The sequence below is a fragment of the Kryptolebias marmoratus genome, linkage group LG9, assembly GCF_001649575.2.
Source record: "Kryptolebias marmoratus isolate JLee-2015 linkage group LG9, ASM164957v2, whole genome shotgun sequence".
In the NCBI taxonomy this organism is placed as follows: Eukaryota; Metazoa; Chordata; class Actinopteri; order Cyprinodontiformes; family Rivulidae; genus Kryptolebias; species Kryptolebias marmoratus.
The window spans coordinates 29,724,903-29,737,475 of record NC_051438.1 but is presented as its reverse complement, the minus strand read 5'-3'; the positions used below and the strand labels follow the sequence as shown (position 1 = coordinate 29,737,475).

Sequence of the window (12,573 nt, the reverse complement as noted above, 5' to 3'; positions counted from 1 at the left end):
GGTCCTCCCCGGTCCTCCCCGGTCCTCCCTGGTCCTCCCCGGTCCTCCATGGTCCTCCCCGGTCCTCCCGGTCCTCCCTGGTCCTCCCCGGTCCTCCCTGGTCCTCCCCGGTCCTCCCCGGTCCTCCCCGGTCCTCCCTGGTCCTCCCGGTCCTCCCTGGTCCTCCCCGGTCCTCCCCGGTCCTCCCCGGTCCTCCTCCCTGGCAGCTAAATGTTTAACATCCTGTGTCCAATATGTCCCCCGTCCCTCCTCTGCTGAACCTGCTGCTCATGTTCTGATGTTCTGCTGCTGATGTTCTGGTGCTGCAGAAGAAGAAGGAACCCGTCACTCACAGTTGGTGAGGTCCGGCGGAGCGAAGCTCTCGTTCATGAAGACACTGTTGGGTTTTGCCACTTTCAAGTAAACCACGTCAGGAGTGTTTTTCAAGGCAGTGACGGCGTGTTCGTGGGTCACCTCCTCCAGACAGACGCTGTTCACCTGAACACAGACACCACACGGAGCTGCTGACTGACCGGAGAGCCTCGGGTCAAAGGTCAAAGGTCAAAGGTCACGGACAGAGGACTTACAGCCAGGAGCTTGTCTCCGATCTGCAGCTTCCCGTCTTTCTGTGCAGCTCCGCCTTCGATGATCTTCGTCACGTAGATGCTGTTGTCTCCCGGGATGTGCTGGTTCCCGACTCCGCCTGCGATGCTGAAGCCCAGACCTGAGAGGAACCAGAACACGGTGAGACGTGACCCGGCGGCCATGTTAGTGACATCACAGCAGGCAACAGAACCAGAACAGCTTACCTTTGGGTCCTTTCACCAGCTTGATCTCCATCACCTTCTCTGAGACGGGTTTCCTCCTGCGGATGTAGAGCCGGACCAGAGAGCCCGCCTCCTTCAGTGCCTCCACGGCTCGGCTGTGGGTCACGTCCCGGACGTCCACCTCGTTTACTCTCAGGATGACGTCGTTGACCCTGAAACACATCGAGCGGCTGATAAATCTACAAAACATCATGAGACGTGTCCAAACTGGAGTTAAAACTCCGATCACTTTCCTTCCAACATGAAGCCTGAGATCATCCCCACCTGTGTGTGTGGGTGTGTGGGTGTCTGTGTGTGCACGTGCACGTGCGCGCCTCAGCCTCACCTCAGCCGGCCGTCCTGGGCGGCGGCTCCTCCAGGTATGACCTTGGTGATGAAGATGCTGGGGTCTTCTCCGATGTGGGGGTTGTCCGTCCCGCCGGCGATGCTGAAGCCCAGACCCGAGTTCCCCTGGAGACCGTTACCGTGGCAACGAACGTGGCGGGAAACAACAGAATCTATTAAAATCTCATCTGTTTTTAATCTAAGCGTCGGTTCAACTTCCTGCAGAGGTTTCACAATAAAAGCAAGTTTTATTTTGAAATAAACATCTGAACGGTTTCAGCAGTGAAGAGTCCGACCAACGCTGCTCGTTTGTGACTGATGGAAACAAACAAACAGCGTTGTTGTTCCTTCAGCTTCAGTTCAGATAAAATGCTGCTAACAGAGCCTCATCTGGATCACATCTGGATCACATCTGGCTCTGAGGATCACAGCTGAATTATGGGAACAGAAAAGGCCGTTCAGCCGAGTTTAGGATTAAAAGAAAATTTCCTGAACTTTAACTCGTCTTCTTACCCTCTCCAGCGTGATCTCCTCGTACTCATAATCCGCCTCCGTGCCGTTCACCTGCAGACACAAACCACACAATCTGACTCTGCCCCCAGATTTACTGACGGAGCTGCAGCAGGGCGTTAACACAACGCCAGGGCGGAAAGACATCAGCAATGACCCCAGAGAAGGGTCAAAGGTCATCTGGAGCCCGTTGTTCTACAGCTGCTGATCTTCACCCTGAAGGTCAGACCGTGCAGTGAGCTCCATCTCAGCCTCTACAGGCCTCGGTTAGCAGGTCAAAGGTCAAAGGTTAACAGGGTTCCTACACAGGGTAAAATTTCGCCCTTTTTTAACCCTTTCTGCCATCAGTTGCTGATTTTTATTTCATCCAGCGGTCTAATCTGAATTAATCTGTTTTTTATTTAACAGGAAAACTTCATGTTCGAGGAGATTCGATGTTCTATAGATAAAAATAAAAAACATTTCAACAATCGTGGATATTACATTATCGACCAAAACGATCATCTTTACTTTCAGCTCGACTCGTTTCTTTGACCTGTTTGAAGGAAACGCTTTAAGGAATCCAGACTGGAATCACCGAGGTTTCTTTTTTAAAAAGTCTAATTCAGAACTTTTCAAACTGCGTAAGACCGCGTAGGAACCCAAGGTCAAAGTTCACGACGGGACAACCGCAGCAGTTTGATCTGAAAGAACCACAAGACCCAAACAGGACCGTTGATGTTTACCCATCATGCACTGCGCCACGTTTGGAGAAAAACTAACAGACTCGGCAGAGGTAGGGTGATGGTTTGGGCTTGTTTTAGTCCCTGATCCGACGGGATGAACAGAGTAAAACAGAGAAACTCACGTATGGAGGCGTGTCCAGGCTGTCCGTGTTGACCACCACAGGCGGAGGATTGGCCTGAGGACAAAAAGCAGACATGAACAAACATCCCGACTGTAAACACCATCAACACCACCCAGGAGACCTGAGCTCCACCCTGCCAACACGAGCCGAGCGCTGTGAGCCGAGCCAGAGAGCCGTACGTACGTCATCGCTCTTCACGCTGCAGAAGATGCAGTTCTGAAGCATGAAGCCGCAGGTAAAGCTAACGGGTCTCTGCAGGACGGGACGCTCGCCTCCTCTCTGCTCGCTCCGTCTCTGACCGGCGCCAGCCAGATGGGCTCTTTAGTGTCGGATGGGGGAAGTGTGACATTTCTGCATTCTGAGTTTTTATCTCTAATCTGCTTCAGTTCATCAGAGCCACAGCTGGACGGCAGAGAGACGAGCAGCCAGCACACCCGGAGATAAACCTCTGGATGGATGGATGGATGGATGGATGATGGATGGATGGATGGATGGATGGATGGATGGAGGACAGAAAGAGAAGTGCAGAAAAATAAAAAGGACCTGTGACGTTGGAGGGATGACGGTGGTCTCGGCTGGGATTGGCGAGATGGGGATCACAGGGATTATGGGAGAGGAGGGCGGGGCAGCCTCGGCCTGCTGAACAATAGCATGTTGAGGGTCAAAGGTCAGAAGAGAAACACAGAGCAGGTCAGATGAGCAGCAGGAGGATGAGGGTGTCGGCTGACAGGAGCGGCTGCTCTGGCTGTGGGTCGGCGGAGTCTGACTGCACAGGGACAGAGAAACCGACCAATCACAGGAGGAGGATGTGTGATTGACAGATTTTCTGACACATCTGAACGAGCCTGATGTGTCAAACTGACCCATCTGCTGCTCTGAGGATTAACGCCATGCAGCCTGACCTGTCGGGGTGTGTGTGTGTGTCGGGGTGTGTGTATGGGTGTGTGTGTGTGTGTGTCGGGGTGTGTGTGTGTTTGTGTGTAAATCCTTCGGGAACGGCCTCAGCGGGGGGTGGATGTTCTTTTTGTCATCGCTGAAAAGCAGCAGAGGTTTGAATCTGAGCGTTACTTCTGACAGGAAGCTCACAGAGGTCAAAGGTCAAAGGTTAAAGGAAACTAACAGCCGGACCAACGGTTCTGATCCAGACCCAGATTGGGGTACTCCTGTTTGTTTTCTCAGTCTAATTAACTCTACAGACTTAGTTTTTTAGCTGTTTATAGATCAGAACATTCGGCTCGTTTAGCTGCTGTGACTTTGGTTTGTTGTAACTTTTATACTTTTTAAAATATGTAACTTTATTTACAAACACATGGAGAACGCTTCGGTTCCTTCAGAAACATTTTCCTGTTTCAAATCTGTTTCAGCTGCTGCCTGTTTGTCTTCTTAGGCTACATTTATCCTTTAGCTACATTTATCCTTTAGCTGCTGCATCCTTTAGCTACTGCATCCTTTAGCTGCTGTATCCTTTAGCTGCTGCATCCTTTAGCTACATTTATCCTTTAGCTACTTTTAGCAACTGCATCCTTTAGCTACTGCATCCTTCAGCTACATTTATCCTTTAGCTACTTTTAGCTACTGCATCCTTTAGCTGCTGCATCCTTTAGCTACTGTATCCTTTAGCTAGTGCATCCTTTAGCTACTGCGTCCTTTAGCTACATTTATCTTTTAGCTGATTTTAGCTACTATTGCTGCTTTTAACTCAGTTTCAGCTTCTTCGGCAGATTTTAGCTCTCGCTGCATCTTAGCAGAAAATGTCATTTTTTCAGCTGTTTTTGTGTTTAAAGACACGACTTCCTGCTGTAGAACGTGGTTCAGTTCTGGACCGGTTCTACAGCAGGACCCAGAACAGAACCGGTCCAGAATCATGGATCAGAACCAGCTGTGTGAGGCTGAGGAGAACAGGAAGACGAGCAAAACGAAACAACAACAATCATCTCTGAAGTTCAGATCTGATCCCAGCTGGATTAAAAAGGGATGAAAATAAAAATAACTTTTTCAGAAAACTGTGATCAAAGTTGGACTTTTTTTTAAAGAAGAAACGATTTTACAGAAATAGCTGCAGGTGTTTCAGAGTTTAACCTTTCCAAAAATACACCCGGCAACAATATTTCTGTATTTCTCTTCAGGAGCTAACAGATGGAGACCTGAGCAGAAACGTGTCCGCTCTGGTACAGCAGGACGTGGTGGAGCTGCAGGTTCTGCTGCAGAACCCGGAGCTCATGGAAAACCGACAGGCTCTAAAATTAGCCGGGAACATTGACTGCATCGATCCGATAGTCCTACTTCTGAAAGGCTGCTGACGGCGGGGCCTAATTACTGCGCTCCCGTTACATCCAGGATCTCTGAGGCGGACAGGAAGTTTGATCCCAAACATTCAACCATCTGCTCCACGCAGACGTCCTTCCATGAAACGATTATCAAACTGCTTCCTTCATGAAGCCGCTGCCGCAGAGCAACACACAGACAGGAAGTCACAAACACGTGTCTGACAGACAGAGGTCAGAGGTCAACAACCCACCGCTGCCAGCTGAGGTACCTGACAGAAAGCGAGCGGCGCCCAGGGCGTCTCCTTCCTGCCGCCGACAGCTTTAGCCGTGCTCTTGGTGGGGCTTTTCTTGACGCTGTCGCGGAGGTTCAGGAAGCGGCTGCGAGCTCGGAAGGAGGCCGGCATGGTGCAGGAGGAGCAGGAGGTGCAGGAGGTGAAGGAGGTGAAGGAGGACAGAGGCGCCTGGCCCGGCGGGCGGCCCGACCGCAGCAGAGGGTGCAGGCTGGCGTCGAGCGGCGGCGGAGTCTTCTCACCGCCGTTGATGGCCTTGGAGGTGAACTCCTGCCAGGGGTAATGTGCGGTCATCTTCCTGATTGGCTGAGGAGGAGGAGGAGGGATGAAGAGCTGACGATGGTTCCTTCAGGTCTGGACGGGTCCGTTTGATCCCAGTGGTCCAGAAACACAGAGACACTCCTCTTCATCCTGCGACCCCCCCTCTGATCGGGCTGCAGTTCACCAGCTTCAGTCAGGCACGGGGGGGGGAGTGGCATGAACAATCGATACCAGCCCAACCACACGCATGACGCAGACAGGAAGCTGCAGAATCATCTGAGAATCCTTCAAAATAAAATCTTACAGATAATAAAACCCGTCCTGAGGGGGGGTCAGAAACTTCTCAGCCTCGGTGCCAGAGGGGGGGATTTATTCTTTAATTATTTATTCACCTAATATGAGCATCTACAGAAGGCCTGATGTTTCAGTCTGAGCAAATTTACTGTTTCTCCTGATTTATGAGAAGAAAAAACTCTTATCTGGAGCTCAACAGAGAAATAAAAACATTTCTTTGCTTCTTTCACAGCAAATAAAACCAGCTGCTGATCGCTCACAGGAAGTAAAACGTTGGACATGTCTTCCTGCTCTTCTTTCAGGTCCAACATAATGAAACTTCAATCTAAAACTATCTTTAAATATTAAAAACCAGCAGAAACTTTGATGTTTTAACAGATTTTATTCTGCTGTGAATCTTTGTTAAGATGCTAAAATAAGATGCAGGAACCTTTTTATATTTTTATATTTCTGTCAGCAGCGACCTTCATTCTGCTTTTACAATAATTTATCCACTCTTTGCTGACAGATGGGGATTTTTAACAAACCTAAAGATTATTTATTAAAACTACAATAAGCCTCAGAAACAGGTGCCATGTTGGACAGAACTCTCAGTCGTAAACATTCATCTTAAAATGTTTTCATCATTAAATCAAACCCAACAAACCTGCAGGATTCAACACACAGAAATCTGAGTTGAACTTATGGCAGGGTGTAAATTTCTGCGGCTGAGCTTCATCTCTTTGTTTCAGTGGCGCCACCTGCAGGTGGAGGTCTCCACCACACGATCCGGGTTTAATGAAAGGTTAAAACCCAAACAGCGGAGGAGCCGTGAAGCAGTTTAACTGAGAACCTGTTGATTTTCAGGTTCAGTAAAACTGATCTCATGTCTGAAACCAAAGAAGGAAGAGGATAAATTCTGTCTGCAGACAACCTGATCTGAATGGTTGGACCGGTTCTCAGAAGATCCAAACATCACCTGCAACAGCAAACCTGCTGCCAAGAACCCAACGTTTGGTTTGACACCTAAATCAATCAGCAGGTCCAACTAGAACCGGTCCACTCCACAGGAATGGAACTGATTAATGTCTGGTTCAGGAAGTTCCAACAGAAACATCTAAAACTCAAAGATCCTGGTTCTGCTGCTCAAGATGAAGATGCCATCCTCAAACTTCATGAAGTCTTTACAAGACCGTCACTAAAGTGGTTCCAGTTCTGGTTCAGAGGAGACTAAAGATGTCTTTGAATCAAAGTGTTCTCAGGACTCTGAGGGTCATAAAGCCTAATCGTCCCAGTCCGGAGGATTATAAAGAGCAGTCAGCAGGACCTCATCATCCAGGATGGTCTCCACCGAGCTGCGACTGATGGAAACTAGCTGGCAAACAGCATCAGGAGGAGAAAAGTCACAAAGCCGACAATTTTTATCCAGTTTCTGTCAAATCTGGAGCCTGAGGAATGTATTCGGACTCCTCTGAGCCAGGTCTAAAAACCACCTGGTCCAGATCTGCCTGAAGTGGACTCCAGCAGATTAAATCAGAAATGGATGGATGGATGGATGGATGGATGGATGGAACCCACAACAACAACAACAACAATGGAGGACTCTGCAGTTGAAGCTCAGACTCCAGCCTGGACCAACCAGCTGGGTCAGAACCAAGACGCACCAGAACTGAGCTCCATGCTTTAATGTTGAGCCCAGAACAAACAAATGAACAGTTTCTAACATTCTTTAACTCTGAGGGTCGGAAGAGGATCGGTTCACCTTAAACTGGACTTCTGTTCTGCAGCTGAAGACGTTCAGCTGCCCATCCAAGCAGTTTGTTTAAAACTGGAGTCCCAAGCTTTGAACTGCCTGAATTGGGCAAACAAAGACCTTAATGACCCTCAGGAAGGAGGGGAGGGAGATTCATCTGCACGTGAGTTCAGCTGCAGAAAGGGAGCAGCTCATGAAGTTTAAAGACGAGATCTTTGGAGGACAGATTCAAGCGTTCACCAACACCAGGCTGTAAAATCTAAAAGGAAAACACGTCAAACTCTGTGACCTGTGAGGACAAATACCACCAGGAGGAAGTTCTCAGGAGAGACAGCTGAAGGGACCAGGACCAGCTCGGGTATAAAAACACAGCAGACCTGAGGCTCGTCAGCAGCAGCGTGTGCTCGCTCGTGTTCATGCGTGATGGAAGCGGTTAAACGCGGCGATGCTGCAGGAGCGCGGCGTGTCAGGAGCCCGGAGGTTGCTAGGCAACGGCGGGAAGGCATGTGAGTTCCTGACATGGAGCACGGAGCTGCGACGGACCGCCGGCCCGCTCCTCGCTCAGCTGCGGAAGAATCTGGAAGGTTGTGTGTTTAAAAGGTACCGACACACACAGAACCGGGCCGAGTCCTGATCCGCCACATGACGCAGCAGCAGCCTTTGGATCCAACAACAACACGCAGCACCTCCTCGCCTCTCTGAGGGAGGTGGGAGGAGGGGGACCTACCAGCAGGCGGCGGTGGAGCCGTTTGGTCCTCCTCAGGGTGCCCATGATGCGGCGGCCCATCTTCTTGGCGTACCACACCGAGTTCAGCATCCTGCTGCTGCTTCGTGCCGCGGCTGCTGCTGTCGCCTCCTCTGCGCCTCCTCCCGCTCCTGCTGCAGGCTGCTGGGTGGCAGAGGTGCTGCTGGCTGGAGAGCAGACGATGGGAGGGGGGCTTCACTCCACCTTCTGCCCCCCCCTCCTCTTCCTCCTCTCAGACACAAACAGGGAGGCTGCGGCGGAGCAGCGGGAGGAGGTGCTGCCGCTTCAGGAGGAGCTTGGAGACGGAGCAGCCTCCATCTGTCTGAGGCGAACGGCAACAACAGACTGCAGGGCTGACGTCCTCTGATCTCTCCGCAGTCTGAAAACATCACGCACCTCCTTCCTCCTCCTCCTCCTCCTCCTCCTCCTGTCAGCCCACTGACGGCTGGGACCAGCTGACCTTTGTCCCACTTCAGTCCCCGTCCAAAACAAACAAACGGATGGGGAAAAGTCGTCAGGAAAACGCTGAGTAATCAGGGCTGTGATTGACAGCTCGGACATCAGAGGAGGAGGAGTCACGACTGCTCCTCGTTAGGAGGCAGAGATAACGAACCTCGCAGATTCCACGTCGACTGATTCTACGGCCGATACCGACGCCGAAGGTTTATCCAACAATAACTGCTCCACGTGATTAAACACATTTAACAATAACCATAAATAAGACAGAAGAGAATTCAGCCAATAAACAACCTAAAATACTGGCTACTGTCAGCTAGCTGTAGCAGCTACTACTGCAGCTTCATTTTCCAATGAAGCTGCAGTTATTATTATTAAGTTATTATTAAGTCTGTGAAGGCAGATTTTTTAAAAATAACCAGTTTCAGTGGAATAAAATCTGTTTATTTCTGCTCATAGTTCTTTACACAGAACTTTTTGTCTTTGAGTAAATTTAAATATTTAATCGTATTTTAATTTATTTTCTGGTTGATTTTAACCTGAGAACGATTCTAAAACACTCTGACGTGTGGATCAGGATTAACAGCCCTATAAGGAAATACTCATTTCCTCAGAACGACCTGAGAGGTTCTACAGAACCCGGACTTCTCTGACCCGAAAGGCTTCTTCAGTTCTGATCGTGGGTCGGGAGAACCGGGCCTATAAACCCACGATAAGCTAATTTAATGAGCTTTAAATGGGCTCTTATTGTGAAGGTCTGTTTTAATTGATGCTGGTGAGAAAATAAAATCGATCCTAAAAAATGTAGGAAATTATAAAAATAAACGATTATTTTTAGCTGCGAGTTTCTTCCAGATTCACACCTGTCCTGTAAAACAGAAGCTCCACCTCCTAAAAGCTCTGCTCTGATTGGTCCAGCAGCCTGGTTTGGCCACGCCCACCACACCAAAATAAGAATTTCAACTGAAAACAAAATGAGCTGAAAAAACGGTTTTATAAAAAAATAAACTTTTTCTATTGCCTAATAGAAATGATTTTGTTTTTATTTTTTAAGGGTTTTATTTTATCCACAGAAGCTTCTTAAAGATTATTTCTGTCTTTTACTATTAATTAACAAAGAAATAAATCCAAACGATTTTCTGCACAAGAATAAATCGACCAGAAAAAATCTAAATGTGATGAAAGAGATGAAAATGTTTTTTTGTCTTTAAACAGAAACTGAGATTAAAGATTTTTAGCCTTTTTTAAAGATGTTGAGGTAAAACCTGAAGATATTAATAAAACTGAGTTTATTTTTGCAGCTGTTTCTGCATCGAGCTGCACAGAACCAGGAAGTTTGGATTTTCAGAAGCCGTCCTGTCCCGTCCTTCCTGAGGCTGAAGATGAGGAGTTTGGAGACAGGACGATGAAGGAGAAGCTTCAGAGACGACAGACTCTTTTGTCTCGATGCTAAATTTGGAGGCGAGCAGGAGATCACGTTTACTCCCAACCCCCCCTCACGTCCTGCTTCTGACAGCCTCAGTAAATCTGTCCTCTGCAGGTCGAACCCGCTCCTCCTCCTCCATCTTCTAGCCGCTGGATTTTCTCGGTTGGCGTTGCCAGGCGCCGCAGAGAGCGGCGGCGAGGCAGAGAGATGAAGAAAGGATAATAATGGAGCGTTACGGCTGACGTCAGGACGGAGGAAACGTGATGATTCCACGCTAACGCTGCACCGAGGGTGAAAACCAACCAACCAACAACCAGGAGACAGACGACCTCCGACCCCGACAACCAGCACTGAGAGAAGACATGTTGAACAACACAAACCCTGTCTCTCTGTAAGAACCTGAATGAATCCAACTACCGGAGGAAGAACATCTGAAAGAACCTTCATCGTTTCTGTTCCCACAGGAGGAGGACTTCCTGTCCTCAGACCGTGGACATGAAGGCTTTACCTGGATCGGGGGGTAAGGGTTGGACGAACAGGAGGGGAGGGGGCTGTCCTCTCCGTGGGGGTAGAGAGTGGAGGGCGTAGGGGAGGGGAGCTCCGAGTGGAGGAGTCCTAACGAAGAACCATCAAAGATGCACTCCAGAGATGCTACCTACAGGATACAGGAGGGGGGGGGGGATACGGCGTCCCGCAGGGGTCAAAAAGCACAAAGGAACAGCAGGAGAGAAGCAGGTTTACAGACGGACTCTCTGATGAACAGACTCAAACCCACGGGTTGACCTCCTCTGAGCAGACAGAACGTGAACGTGCTCCACCTGGACGGAGCTGCAGCAGGTGAGCTCAGAGTCAGGACAGGAGGACAGGATCAGCTGACAGCCCCTTCAGCAGACGCTAACGTTTTATTTTAGTTTAAAACTACCTCATTACTGAGGTGTAGATGAATGCAAACTTCAAAAACCCATATTTTATTCACAGTGGAACAAAGGAAACATCAAAGGTTTTTTTTTAGGAAAACGTAAGATCGATTTGAATTTGATGGCAACAACATCTGTAAGAAGTTGTAAAAACATCTTATAACTAATAAGATTAATCCTCAGCAGGTCAGGAAGAGGACTGAGGTACGACGAGCTGTTAGAGGCTGAAGATGGGCAGAGGGTAGAAACCCCTGAGGTCAAAGGTCAAGGCTGGTTCTGGTTCTGTTCTGTCTGTAAACACAGTTCACCGTGCTGCTTAAAGCTCTATCAGGCAAAGAAGAAGCCAGATGTGGACAGATGTGTCTCCTCTGGACCAAAGAGGAGAACTGTTCTGAGGTCAGCCTGCCTCTCTGATGGTATGGGGGTGCATTAGAACAGACAGAATGGGACAGAATGGGACGAAACATCTCCAGATGTTTCCAGATGTTTCCAGAGGGAAACATCTGGAAACAGACGAGTTGCTGCCATCAGATCTGGGTTTATGAAATTTGTGAATCATTTATTTCTGTTTTTATTTCCATTTTACACAACGTCCAACTTCATCAGAATTATCACTGAGGTTCTGGATGGAGGTCAGGTCATTCTGTTGTTAAAAGTTATTTTATTAGATTTATTCGGATTGTGGCCCAGAGTTTCATCTAAACCAGGACTCAGCAGGTGATTGGACGTCTGTCCACCATCACTCAGGTCTGTCTGCTCTGAAGGAGAATAAAGGAGTCGTGAAGGAGTTCCCTGAAGAAGAACCTGCTGGTTTGGGTCTGTCCATCAGACAGAAACTTCACGGAGAAAAGAGGTTCAGTTATTACAGACGGAGGTTCAGGTTGAAGGAGAGGAGGAGACAGAAACAGAAGGAGGAGAAGGGAGACAGATGGAGGAGGAGGAGGAGGACAGGACGAAGATGATGGGATTGAACAGAGACCACCTGACTGACAAAGACCCGAGGAGCCGATCACCTGAGCAGGTTTGGCTTCCAGCAGATAACTTATTAATAAAAGGTTCCTGAGGAGCGGATGGATCTGAGGAAGGCTAACAGGAACATCAGCAGCTGTAACATCTGGAAGAACAACGATCAGCCTGATCCAGAGGCAGACAGAACGAGGAGCAACGTGACACAGAGCCACCACACCGGGGCGGTAAACCAACAGCAGCTGGTCCTGAAGCGCCTCGGCTCATCGGTTTGTTGGACTCACTGCCGAGCTCGAGATCCGAACTTTAATCCACCATCAGATATAAAAATTCATCTTTCCAAAGATGCTTTTCCTTTCATTGACCTACTTCTGTTTTCTGTAAAGAACTGGTTTTAAAATAAAAGTATTTAGATCCAAACTTCTTAGAGAATCCTGACCCAGACTACCGTAGGTTCAGGTTTACATCAGTTAATAATTATTTTATCCATCCATGACCGCAGTTATGGCTGAATATGAAATCATTTAAAACGTTTTAGGTTTTGGGCTCAGTGACGTTCAGTTTTTAACTCTAGCCTTCCTACATTTCCCATGATGCACCTGTTTCTCTCAGAGGAGCAGCAACAGAAAGAGCAAAGCAAACCCAAACCAACCAATCAGAGACCAGCAGCTCTGAAGGAACAGACCCAGCTGACAGGAAGCAGACGGAGAAGAGGATTATTGTTCCTCGTCT

General features: G+C 48.6%; 1 protein-coding gene across 1 annotated transcript in view; it reads right to left on the bottom strand.

The window, feature by feature from the left end:
* LOC108228900 (disks large homolog 1) overlaps positions 1-10,613 on the bottom strand; it is a gene marked incomplete at its 5' end in the record, with an annotated part of 19,530 nt that extends 8,917 nt beyond the window's left edge. The window contains 8 exon segments of the mRNA XM_037977580.1: positions 333-477; positions 567-703; positions 789-958; positions 1,132-1,256; positions 1,644-1,694; positions 2,488-2,541; positions 3,031-3,126; positions 10,467-10,613. Of these exon segments, the coding sequence (XP_037833508.1) occupies positions 333-477; positions 567-703; positions 789-958; positions 1,132-1,256; positions 1,644-1,694; positions 2,488-2,541; positions 3,031-3,126; positions 10,467-10,613 (925 nt within the window).
* Positions 10,614-12,573: the final 1,960 nt, after the last annotated feature.